This window comes from Ursus americanus, chromosome 22, assembly GCF_024610735.1.
Source record: "Ursus americanus isolate L20-20 chromosome 22, mUrsAme1.1.p, whole genome shotgun sequence".
Lineage (NCBI taxonomy): Eukaryota > Metazoa > Chordata > Mammalia > Carnivora > Ursidae > Ursus > Ursus americanus.
The window spans coordinates 34,039,231-34,052,945 of NC_142148.1; the positions used below are offsets into that span (position 1 = coordinate 34,039,231).

A 13,715-nucleotide genomic window follows, 5' to 3' on the forward strand; every position below is an offset into this window, starting at 1 on the left:
TGTTTCTACATGGAGTTAATTTTTATGAAAGGTATAAAGTCTGTGTCTAGATTAATTTTTTGCATGTGGACATCCAGTTGTTCCAGCACCATTTGTTGAAAAGGCCATCTTTGCCTTGTATTGCCTCTGCGCCCTTGTCAAAGATCAGTTGACTTTATTTATTTGGGTCTATTTCTGGGCTATCTGGTACCACTGGCCCATCTGTCTTTCCTTTGGCCAATATCACACTGTCTCAATGACTATAGCTTTCTAGTAAGTCCTAAAGTCAGGCAGTGGTAGTCTTGCATGACTTTTTTCTTCTTTACTATGTGTTGGCTATTGTGTTGGTCTTTTGCCTCTCCACATATATTTTAGAATCAGCTTGTCAATAACCAAAAAATAATTTGCTTGGATATTGACTGGGATTGCACTGAATCTATAGATTGAGTTGGGAAGAAATGACATTTTGGGAATATTGAGATTTCCTATCCACAAACATTGAGTATTTCTGCATTTGTTTAGTCCTTTGATTTCATCCATCACTGTTTTGTAGTTTCCCTCATATAAATCCAGTATATGTTTTGTTAGGTTTACACCTAAGTATTTTAGGGTGTTAGTGTAAGTGGCACTGTGTTTTTAATTTCAAATTCATTTTCATTGCTAGCATATAGCAAAATGATGGACTTCTGTCTAAAATCATATATCCTTCAACCTTGTTATAATCATCATTAGTTTTAGTTTTTGTCAATTCTTTTGAATTTTCTACCTGAATGATCATGCCATCTGTGAACAGAGACAGTTTTATTTCTTCCTTCCCAATATGTATAACTTCTACTATTCCTTTTCTTGAACTACTGCATATGTTAGTACTTCTGGTATGATGTTGAAAAGGAGAGGTGAAGGGGAACATCTTTGCCTACTTCCTAGTCTTAGGGGGAAAGTATATTCAACTCTTGATTCAAAAATATGAAATTCATATTTCAAGGCCCTGTCCACTTCTCACTTCCTCCAGAAATTTTCTCAGGGGCCCATATTGATCCCCCCTCTCCAAATGTGAGAGAATTTAGTGCTCATTCAATCTTGAACTATTTTCTGGTGCTGATTTTGTCCCTCCAGCTAGACATGACAGTCTTCAGAGGCAATAGCTCTGCCTCCTAATTGTGAAGACTGTGTTGCTGAAAAGCTGGGAAAATAGATATCCCCAAAACACGTTATTAGATTGATTTTATTTTATAATGACACATACATATATGATAGCAGATCATGTGGTAGAGGACACATTGGTACTCTTTCTGAAACCATTATTGACTTACCCAAAACAGCTGCTTCTAGAATCAAAGTTGGAACACAGATGAAATGGGGATAATGTTTTGGAAATTATTTGTGTCTTTTTCTATTTCCTTGCTCATGATCTCCTCTCTAATCAGCCCAAGGTATGGTATGGTTTGTGGTGAGAAGAGATTGGATTGCTCCAAATGGAATGCTAGAGAAAGTTAGTTTAATGGAGAGATGCTTTTCTCAATTGCTTTGGCATATCAAGAATCAAACCCAGATGTGTCAGATCATAGATTTCCCATGTGGTATAAAGAAGAGAGCCCTGTGGCCATGCTAGCTGGTCCATAATCCTTGTTGCCCTACTGTCAAAGGAATCTACAATTCAGAGAAGTGAAAATCCTATAGTCCATTTCTTCTAGCCTGGAACTCTTTGCAGGAGAAGACAAAGAGCAGTCATTTGATTATGGCCGGTCCCAACTCTTTATCATACATCATTTCCACCACTCCGAGCAGATGGCAGTGGCCTTCAGAAATACTGGGCAGCATACAACCCCAAACAAACAAGGGAGAGGAACAGCCACATGCATCTGTGTTCAGAGGTAATGTTCAAAATATTTAATAACCAGAATCATCTAGACCAATTGGAGTCTAGACATGAAGTTGAGCTGTGTCTTGGAGTTATCCTGGGGGCTTTACCATCTTTAATTAGGCAAGGACATGCTGGTAAAGGGTTGTTGTAATGGGGGATATGTCAATGACTCGAAACAGTGGCTATTAACCAACAAGCATGAAAATATTGCAATGTTTTAATAATGGGTATAGACATACTGGTGAATGCTGGCTGAGTATCTGCCTTGGCTATGCCCAGTGTGGCCTACTGGAGAGATGGCACAACAGAGTGGGTGGCAGTGAACTTGAGGCAATGCTATTGGCTTCCATGGTCTTTGTTGTGCAGTGGTCCAGAAACTCCTCCAAATCTCAATGAAGCAATGGAAAAGTGCCTGGCACAAGTCTATGGTTGACATGAGGAGCCTCAGGATGGCTTTCAAAACTTGCAAAAAGAGGCTGGAGTTGTGAAATGCTGCAGAGGCACCCTTCTGAAAAGCCCAGAGCTGTGGGACCTGTTAATCATCAGTGACCACCAGTCCTGGTAGCAGAAGAGGCCGGTTATGCCAAGGCAGGCACAAATCCTTCATCTTGAGTTCCCAGAAGCCACATTTGTCCCTTATTCTCCCAGACTCCTTGAGAAAGAGAGGGGTGGGAAATGAGAAGAGGGAGTGGATGGTGGCCAAATCTGAAAGACTGAGGTTCTAAAGGTATCAGTTAAGGCTTACAATAATGTGGTTGAACTTTAATAGACAACGTTTATTTAAGTAGACTAAATTTAATGGATTGAATTTAGAGTTGCTTTTTGTTTATTTGTTTGGTTGTTTTTTTAATTTTAGTCAGTGGAGCTTTGTGAAGAAGTCTAGATCAGTTTTAAGAAACAGAGAAACTATACTTGTGTGTGCATGCGTATGTTTATTTCCAAAGCGCTAGTGTGAGTAAATCTGTAACCCTACTATGCAGACAGTGGAGGAGGAACAATTTTGCCAAAACGTTTTTTTTTTTTTGCCTGTAAATTAAAAAAAACCTGAATTAATCAGGTGCATTTTGGTATTCGCAGTTTTTAATTTCAACACCTCTCGTGTGGCTTTCTTATTCCAGACATAAAAAAAGACCCCAAACCTGCCAGACTAATAATTATCTCCCTGACAATATGTAAGCTGAGAAACTGAAACTCAACACAAGAAGCCAGGTCTGTTCCTCTGCTGTAGACGTGGAAGTGCTTCTACGTGAATTTTTTATTCATCCAAGAACATAAAAGAGACAATTCTCTAGAAGAACATAATTGCACACAATGCTCGTCCAAACAAATCTGCAAGTAGATAACGAGAACTCAAGTAATGAGTACAGTAAAGCACTGTAGGCAGATCTTCAAAGCAAATCACACAGACTCTAAGCTGAGCCTTATTTCACACAGAACTGTACAACATGGCGGATTAGGAAACACTTTGTCTCACTAATGCAGTTAGGCTAAGGGGACTGCAGCTAGCACACTGCCAACCCCTTCAAAGGAGGTGATGCAGCTTGTTCCCCAGGGGCCAGATGGGAATCTGGAACTTAGAGCTCAAAGCTGCTCCTTTTTTTTTTTGTTTGTTTTTTTTATTATATTATGTTAGTCACCATACAGTACATCCCTGGTTTCTGATGTAAAGTTCGATGATTCATTAGTTGTGTATAACACCCAGTGCACCATGCAATACGTGCCCTCCTTACTACCCATCACTGGTCTATCCCATTCCTCCACCCCTCTCCCCTCTGAGGCCCTCAGTTTGTTTCTCATAGTCCATAGTCTCTCATGCTTCATTCCCCTTCTGATTACCCCTCCTTTCTTTATCCCTTTCTTCCCAGTTCTTATGTTCCATAGATGAGAGAAATCATATGATAATTGTCCTTCTCTTCAAAGCTGCTCCTTAAGGCTGAGGTCCTATTCATCTCAGTGGGTCCTGGCTAGGAATCAGGTGCCACACAAAAACATGGGTGGAGGAGGAGAAGCGGGGGAGCGTCTATCCACAAGATCGCTGCAGGTTTAAGAGAGAAGGTAAAACCCTCATTTTGTAAATTGTATTCACTCTAAGGAAATCCTGCATCTGCTCCAGGCTTTTGTGCCTGGTTCCTGGGTGTTTCCTATAGGCAGTGATACTCAAAGTGTGTAGCATCGGAACCCTTGGGGACTTGGGAGACATGCAAGCTTTTGAGTAACACCCAGTCTGGCTGGAATCAGACTGTTTGGGGAGCAGACCCAGGAATTTGTTTTTTGGCTAAGGTCTCCATTGGTTTTCATGCTTGCTACAGTTCGAGAACTTGTTTTAAGAAGAACAATGATCCAGGGACAAAGATGGAGAGAGGTAATAGAAGGGGCCAGACTGATGAACGTGTCTCCAGCTTCACGCCCACTTCTTCAACTGCTAAACTGAAAAGGAGAGAGAGAGGGCATCAGAGCAACTAAGCCGGACTGGCATGGAAGCCTCAGCCAGCTCCTCTGCCATTTGACAGAGTGGGACAGGGTGGGAACTTGCCCAAGACTGTACAACAGTAGGGGGACGGGAGAGAGGAGGACTCAGACCCGGTCTCCTGACTTGTCAGGCTGTGCTTCCTGCAGAGGAAAAGCCACCTCTGTGGAGTAGCTGGCAAGGGAGGAGGCATAGAGTCTGGGAGTATCTCAGATGCTGTGGTAAAGGAACGAATTTAAGCGAGCTGTGTAACATGTTCATGTCTCTCTTCATTTATGAAGAGCTTCTGGGAGATAATCTTCAGGTCTTCTTCTAACTGCAAAATTCTAGTTATTTGAGAGACAAAAACACTCAAATGCCTAAAGGTGCCGAAAAAATAATCAACGAATTTCACAGGCCAGGTGGAGACAATGAAAAACCAGGGGTACCCGCCCTTGGTGAAGAGACACTGACTCCTGGCTATCAGCGCCCAGTAGAGGGGGTGTGGAACAGTCACAAGGCCCTACTTGCCATCTTTGGCCCCATATCTATCCTTTACCCTCGTTTGCAATCCTGTGAAAGAGAGGGTGCACACTCGTTACACTGTGACTGGGCACTATGTTGGCTTGGCCCCCTCCCCCTCTGAGCACATCGCAAGACGAGGAGTCAGTGCAAGTCATTTATTGGGGAGACACAGGAAACACTGTAGTGAAGTGGACAGGGAAGGCAGCCAGTCAAGGGTTAGTCAGCGATGTGGGAACCAGAGCTTGCTCCTGACGAGGACGTCCAGGACACTGGGGAGAGCATGTGCCAGAGAGTTCCTCTATCCGGGGGCAAGAGAGCTGGGGTGTTTATAGGGCAACTCCCACCATGGGGTCCTGGGCTGCCCCAAGGGAGCGTGAATGTTAATGTCCTGGAATTCATAGCCTGCTCTGGACTTGGAAGACCAGAATGCAGTGGCTGGAGAAAGTTCCCAGGAAAGGAGATGCCAGGGATGGCAGCGGGAGGGGGAGCTAGTGAGCGCTGAAGACGGAGTCTGGTGCATTCAGGGCTGCCGCACCAACCGCACCCACTGCGGTGTCAGTCACCCTCACCACACCCGCTCTGTGACTGCCATGTGTGAATGCAGGCACCGTGTTGTCAGACACTTTTTTTTTTAAGGAAGGCAGGAATCTGAAATTTTCTGTGACATCTCCTGATTCTTAAAAGATGGCAATCAATGTTTAGTCAAAAAAAAAAAAAAGGACCATGAAAATCACTGTGTATGTCCCTTTTCAATATAGGTACTGGGCTTAATAGGTCAGGGGTTGAATTCCATTCTAGCCAAGGAATTTGATAAAAGTTAAACCACTCGCTGTCTCGTGGCTCCTAAGTATCATCTCCCAAATGCAAGCTTCACGCCAAGGAAAATCATAGATACATTTCTTCAACCTTTAATTGCAAGGGTGGGGGGATCACCCTCTTGGAGCATCTACCTTGTACCGGTTAACTTCTGAAGGTTTTACACAAATTACTTCATGTAATTCTTGCAAGCACTCTATGACACGCTATTTATTTTCCCATTCAAACTCCAAATACCAATCCCCCCTGCTTAACATGAATTAATGACTCATTAGATATTATTTCTGTCATAGACAAATAGCGAACGACTTACTCTGATGCAAACAATTTCCCTTCTAGCCTTTGAAGAGGCCACAAAGGATTTATCTCTTTTTTTTTTTAAGTAGGCTCCATGCCTAGCATGGAGCCTGATGTGGGACTCGAACTCATGACCCTGAGATTGAGACCTGAGCCAAGATCCAAGATCCAAGATCGAGAGTTAGATGCTTAACCAACTGCGCTACCCAGGCACCCCAAGGATTTATCCTTTTAAACAAACCTGAGCAATTCACTGTCTCTTTTAGTTTTTTATTTTGAAATAATGATAGATTCATAGAAGTTGCAAGAAATGCGTACCCAGGCTTCCCCAGCGTCGGCATCCTATACAGCTACGGTACAGCATCGACACCAAGAAGCTGACGTTGGTACGGTCCATAGATCTTACTCAGATGTAATCATTTGTATGTGAGCTCACTTATGTATGCAGTGTGTGTGTGTATACAGTTTGCAATTGTATCACACTGGAGCCTTGAGTAGCCACCACCACAATCAAGGTACCCAACTATCTCTTGGGGCTCTTGGGTGGCTCAGTGGGTTAAGCGTCCAACTCTTGATTTCAGCTCAGGTCATGATCTCAGGGTTGTGAGACTGAGCCCTGCATCTGGCTTTGTGCTCAGTGGGGAGTCTGCTTGAGATTCTCTCTCTCTCCCGCCTTTCCCCCTGTTTGTGCACGCTCTCCCTCTAAAATAAATAAATCTTTAAAAACATGGTATCCAACTGTCCCATCACCCTAAGGTTCCTCATGCTACCCTTTACGATCACCCTACAGTCCCTCACACCTGCCACCACTAACCTTCTGTGCATTTCTATGACTGTTATTTCACAAATGTTATATAAATGGAATCATGCAGCATGAATCTTTTTGAGATTGCCTTTTTTCCACTCAGCACAATTTCCTCGAGGTTCATCTAATTTTTACATGTATCACTGGTTCGTTCCTCTTTTTTTTTTTTTTCCTGAGTGGTATTCTATGGTACAAACACATCACAGTTTGTTTAACCACTCATCCTTTGAAGGACACTCGGGTAGTTTCTAGGTCTGGGCTATTATAAATGAAACTGCTACAAACATTTGTGTACAAGTTTATATGTGAAAATAAGTTTCCATTTTTTCTGGAATATATGCCTAAGAATGCAATTGGTGGTCACATGCAATTTTTAGTTTTGAAAGGACTTCTCAGAGTGGCTGTACTATTTCACATTCCCACCAGCAGTGTATGAAAAAGTGGTGTTTTCCCTACCTTTCACTTTAGCCGTTCTGATAGATGTAAAGTGATATCTGCTAGTCTCAGTTTGTATTTCTCTAAGGGTTAACGACGCTGCACATCTCCCAACAAGAAGAAAACTCAGTACATCTTGTGTGACAGACAATATTTTCCAGAAAAAGACAACAATAATATTCCTCAGCCCATAAGCTCCTTTGATGAAATGAGTCAATCCTCTTCCCACTGAGGAGGGTTTTACATTCCCTTCTCTTGACTGGAAGGGCTGTAAGTAAGGTGGACGTGGCATTATGGGACTTTGAGGTTAGGTCATAAAAATGCCATGAGCTTCCAGCTTGTTTTCTTGGGACCCTTGCTCTTGGAATCCAGCCTCCATGCTGAGAGGAAGGCCACACGGAGAGATCACATCAGAGGTGTTCTGGTTGACAGCTCAGCTGAGTGCCCAGCCACCAGCCAGCACGTGGAAGTGAGGAAGCCTTCTAGATGCATCGTCTAACCACAAGTCAGAGCAGTCCTGGCTAGCTGAGCCCAGCCAACCTTCAGAGCCATGTAAGAATCCTAAAATGCCTTTTGATTTAAGACCCTAAGTGTTGGAGTCATTTGTTACAATGACAATTAATAAATGACGGTGTCTCCTCCACTATAAAACTTCAGGCTCTAATAAACTGGTACAAAATAAACTGGTACAAAATTTTCTTGGAGTGGCAACACTATGTCTCTGCTCTCAAAAAGTTTCCTCTCTCTATAGAAACCGGAAACTGAAGAAGCCCAATGGAGTCAATATGGTGTGCTATTCTGAAATGTGAAAGAGCATAGTCTGGGACACACGGCCAAGAGCCACAGGATCCACTCAACATGCTGCTCATTCCATCTTCCGGAACACTCTCATCCCTGACAGCCATAGGACCCACTCCCTCAGTCTCTGCTGTAGCACCACCACCTTGCTGGGGGCCTTCTCTGACCCTGCCCTCCATCACTTTCCACCATATCCGTACTCTGCTTACTTATAGAAAACTTAGCGTTTATCACCACTTGTCTGGAGCTGATTTTATTTGTGTATTTATCCCACCTCCATGCCCCAAATAAGTTTAATGAAAGTAGTGGTTTTGCTGCGTTCATCCTTAAGACCTAGAACTGTCCCTGGTACACAGTAGAAATTCAGCGAATATTTATGGAAGGAGTGAACAAACCAATAAGGCTAAAAGCACTCACCACGTGCCAGCCCCTGGGAGCTATTTGCCGGGTACATGGAAATTCAGGAAATGCGTGAAGCATAAGTTCTGCCCTCGAGAATGACCCTGAATGATTTAATAACCTTCTGTACACTGTGGGGAGGGGAGATCTTTGAGCTGATTAAACGACGAATTATCTTAATCTCATGTCCGATGTTGACATCTGACATGTGTTTGCAGCAAGGAAGCCTTTGTCATCAATCTCCAGAAATCAGGGGGGAAAGCCTGCCTTAAAACTGTCCTGCTTTTTCTTTTTCTTTTTTTCTGCAAGCATCCATCCCCAGGGCTAATTTGTGGACGAGTTCAGTACTTTGCAAATTGTGTTCTGAATTCATACAACCTTGCTAAGTACTCTCCTGAGTCAGGCCAGGGGAAGGTCTCAGCCCTTTGCCCACAGCTCCGTACTCTCTGGCAGAATGTGTAACATGGCTCCATATCCTTCCCCTCCCCATACCCATGTCCCTTTGCAACGTGACTCTGCATCTTCTCTCATCAAGAGGTGGAATCTATTTCCCCATCCCTTGCATCTAGGCTTGGCTGTGTGACTCACTTTGGCCGAAAGGGACATTAGCCAACAAGATATAAGCAGAGGGTTCAGAAGTGTGCAGTGGAGCTTGCCTCTCTTGCTGCTCTGGGGAGCCTTGCCACAGGCACCCTGGGAATAAGCCTGGGAGAGTCTGCTGGGAGATGCGGGACACATGGCAAAGCGCTGGACAAATGAGTGAGGCCATCGACAGCGGGCTGAACCCAAATGCAAGAGTGAGCTTGGCCGATACCACATGGAGCGGAGACAAGCTGTTCCAGCAGGGGTCAGCCCAAATGCTGACTCACAGAACTGTGAGCAAATACACGGTTGCTGTTTTAAGCCACTAAGTGTAGAGCAGTTTGTTATGTAGCAAAAGCTGACTGATGCATATCCTCTTTAAAAAAAAAAATCAGCCAGAGTAATGCAAAAAGCAGGACTTAAACTACCCATTAAAAATAATTTCAAACTTCAAGTACGTATACAGGGAAATATGGGGGAAATGGGAAATGCATTTAGGGTGATCTTTATTTTGTCCTTTATACTTTTCTGAATTTCCTGAATTTTCCACAATAGAATTGACAATCTCTTTAAGACAAAAGAAGAAAAGTCAAAGTGTTGGGGGAATTTCTTTTAGCTGCCCTTGGATCATTCCTGGGCAATTCTGCTGTGACATGAACATTTCGCACAAGGCCGAGGTTGTTGGGTTGTAAAACGCAGGTGTACCAATGGGTACACTCCCTGCATGCCAGCACCATTACCTCTGGTGGGAGTTTCAGGGAGGTTAAAAGGGCCTAGATAGTAAAAATTTATGCTTCAAAGCTCTTCCATCTAAGACTGCCTCGAAATGCTAACTCATTCTTTCCTTGGCTACTGTAGTCTATATTCTTTTGTGACCTGGTGAGGCTGATGAGTTTTCAGCAGAATCCCTTGAGCTGGCTGTGGAGATGGGAAATGCAGCAATCTGGGCCTGGGGATAAGTGGGTGTGATGGATATCTTTTGTTTGCCTTTCCAGATCTATTCTCCTGCTCTCTGAGCCCTGGAACGCCAACCTGTGTTGACTGCGCTGATGGCTTCTGATTGGGTTCAGCCGACGGGGAGCACCAGTAGGAGACTGGCAGGAAAGAACGGAGTAAGGCTCGGATACTGAGCCTCGCAGCTCCCATCCTGTAGCTTCACTGTGGTCTGTCTTCCAACGAAGATCAGGGTTTCTGCCAGGCATCCCTCTTCAGACAATAATCTCTATTTTCACATCCCAGTAGCCAGTTCCCTGCCTCCCCTCCTGGGGCATGGGGCAGTAAGGGTGGCACTCCATCCTAGAGTGCCACACGAATCCTCATGCACTCTTCCTTATGACTTGTCTACATCTGCCCACGCCTTTATTAAACTCTCCTCGAGTTGTCCACTGGAATTTGTCTTCTCTTTCCTGCAGGAACTCTAAGAGACACTGCAGACATGCACAACTCCACGCACTGCGTGGACAAAGCCCCAGAAAAGTCATCTCTTCTCCTTCAACAAAAATAAGAACATAGAGGAAAAAGAAAAGAAATTTCCATACTTTCTATCACTTCCTCCACTTGTTGTTAAAGTGGAAAGTCATCCATCAAATTCAGATCACAGATAATCCTGACTAATAGGATGACACAGAGGATGGTGATTTCCTTTTTGGTAAGCTTTCTGGGAAGGGCAGTGGGTGACTTGTAGCCAAGGAGACTTAGAATTATGAGAAAGGGTTCTTAGAAGGATAGTGCCCATGACAGACAAAGTGGTAAGGTAAACCACGGAGAGGCCAAACTTGAAATCTTACCCGGCCATCACTTGTCAGGAGGATGGAGTCACTCTTTATGTCCCTGTGAATCACTCCTTGATTGTGAAGGTAGGAGAGAGCTCTCAGAACTGACAGACAGACGGTAGCTATCTGTTCTTCATTCATTCTGGAAAGGAAATAACATTTAAGGAGCAAAGGTTTAAGAACATCTTTGAAATGATTGAGAGAGGCAGCTCCCTTCGGGTCTAGTGAACCAGTCCATGCTCTCCAGCCCATGTCTGGAAAATCTACAGGCAAGGACAAAGAAGTCTTAGGATCTGATTCCTAGATCCTAAGGGTTGGCACTGAGAATGACAGGGGCCAAATATAAGCCAAAGGAAAGAGACCTCTATTTGCCAGCTTTTGGGTCATTAATGCAAATGCACTTCCTTAGGCTCTCATGAGTAATTCCTTAGGTATTGATAAACCGCCAGGGTCCTACAGAGATTCCTGCTGTTCTAAAGATCATGAAGGGAATTAGACTTAGTTACTAATAACTAAGCATGATTGGATGATTCTTGAACAAATCAACCATAGGAATGAGAAAGGCAAGCACAGTGCTGGGTATGTGCTCCCACATTTTATGGCTACACCCTTCTGAAGAAGGGTTCTGGCTTCAGAGGAGACGAGGTCAAGTGACCTGCTCGAGGTTACCCAGCTGAGAAAGTGACCAGATCACGATTCCAACTCCATCTCTTTCTGAGTTCAGACCCATGCTTTTCTACTGTCCTCATTGCCTCACGTTGCCATGGGAACTCATGTGAATGGCTTTTCAGCCACTGAAGAACCTTGGTGGAAAGAATTACTTGGACATCAGTACCCTCAAAACAACCCACAGAGGCCTAACTCATTTGGGTATAAAACTTCCTCCCTCTCACAGAGATAGTGTGAGGCTCAAACCAGAGAGCGAATGTGAAAGAGCTCCTGAAACAAACTGTCATGCCAATAGAGGAGACCGTCAGAGAGACAGGGCATAACTGACCAGAGCCCAAATTCAAGGGCAGCCTTGGAAAATCACCCCGGGGAACTCTCAGCTCAGCAGGACGAGGCAATGGATGGCCCCGATTCTGTGTCAGTCTTGTTGATGCCAGCAAACCTTGTCTGAGTACAATTAGGACTCAGTAAAATTTAAGGAGGTGGCCAATTAGAATGTTGAAGGTATAAAGTGGATGGGTATCACTTCTCTTCAAAGAGGTTTCTTCCAGCAATGCCTCGGTGTCCTACTAAGGTGGGCAAGAAGAAAATGTTCTTGTCTGAGAGCAGAAACCTATAACTTCTGTGTTCTCCATTTTGTGTGAGTGGGTTTGGTGTGAATGCGCTGGCCATGGTGCTGGACTGTGAAAACAGTGGATGACAACGCTCACGTCTGCCCACAGCAGCACCCTCGGAGGCTTAGCGCATCAGCAGCAGGGATAAGCTCAAATATACCTTAAAAATAATTCAGGAGCAAGAATCACCTTCTTTTTTTTTTTTTTTTAAAGATTTTATTTATTCATTCGACAGAGATAGAGACAGCCAGCGAGAGAGGGAACACAAGCAGGGGGAGTGGGAGAGGAAGAAGCAGGCTCATAGCGGAAGAGCCTGATGTGGGGCTCGATCCCATAACGCCGGGATCACGCCCTGAGCCGAAGGCAGACGCTTAACCGCTGTGCCACCCAGGCGCCCCAAGAATCACCTTCTTTAATAAAATTCGTTTTTCTAGGAGTCCATGAGATTCGAGTTATTTGAAGCAGGCATAAAGATTATTTATGGGTCAACAACAACAAAAGTTAATGGAATCTGAGCCCTAATCACTGACTGAAAAATCACCTTTAACTGGCATATGTGACAAATACTACTGATTCTGAATTCTGTGGCTTTGAAATGTACAGGACCCACTGTAGAAAGACTGTGCTTTCCTACTTCTGCCGGGAGGAAGCGTGAATTGGGATAAAGGTGCCTCAGTTCTGGAACCAACTCCAGATTCATATCCTGGCTCCGTCTCGTAGAGGTGTATCAAGGTTACGTGAGTTAATGTTTGAAGTGCTTGGCACTTTCCTTCTAGAACCCTCTGTTCCTGGAAATCAGTAGCATGGAATTTAACAAGACGCTAGGTAGGGCTCAAACTCTGGTATGCATAGGAAGTGCCTGAGCACTGCCTACCTTGTGTATGGTCAGTCTGGGCAGAGCCTGAGATTCTGCATTTCTAACAAGATTCTAGGTGATGTCGATGCGGCTCTTCTCCAGACCACACTTTGAGTAGCAAGAGGTTATTTTATTAATCAATCACTCATTCAGAAGAGCATTTATTGAATGACTACTATAGGAAACTCTCTGAATGATTCAAGAATTAAATTCTAAATTTAAGATTCAAAGGATTTCAAGTTCTAAATATTCAGTGTTCCTTGGCATACAATTTCTCTCCATTCTCTGGAGCTCTCTGCCTTCAACAGGAAATTATTGACAAAACTGGATGGAGAGGATTACAGAACACAATGGATTCCAGAGAGGCTAGCTCTTAAGTGGATCCCACTGACACACAATAAAAACTGAAAAAAACCTTGACAAAGAGAGAGCCCTGGAGAGACATGTGTATGTCTCTATCCGAAGCTCTCCAGGGCAGGAAAAAAAAAAATCCTCTCCTCTGGATATATTTCTATTAATTGTTTTAGATATAAGTCACCGTTGTCTTAAGCTTAGGTTTCTTCGGTATATTTGTTTCTATAAGTTAAGATGATCTTATGTATTTTGGGGAGGGTTGTGTCCTGTGGCTGTACCAACAGGGATCTGCCATCTGAAATGTTGGTGATAAACACTCAGTGTCTTCCCTTATGTTGTTTTTAGGTAGTCTACTGAGACTGAGAACTGTAGGGGGTCATGACTGAAACATCGCCTGATTTTAGGGAGAAACAGCAGCATATTCTATCCCTGACAGTGTTCTCAACCCCTGGATAGAGGGGAAAGCAAGGTAGCAAGACGGAATTGAGGAATCACTGGATTCAC

General features: G+C 43.9%; 1 protein-coding gene across 1 annotated transcript in view; it reads right to left on the reverse strand.

Annotated features, from left to right (window-relative positions):
- The window catches only part of PAK5 (p21 (RAC1) activated kinase 5), a 278,955-nt gene that overhangs the window by 8,255 nt on the left and 256,985 nt on the right, over positions 1-13,715 (reverse strand). Inside the window, exon 7 of the mRNA XM_045808933.2 lies at positions 10,734-10,860. Coding sequence (XP_045664889.1) covers positions 10,734-10,860 — 127 coding nt within the window. The remainder of the gene's footprint in view (positions 1-10,733; positions 10,861-13,715) is intronic.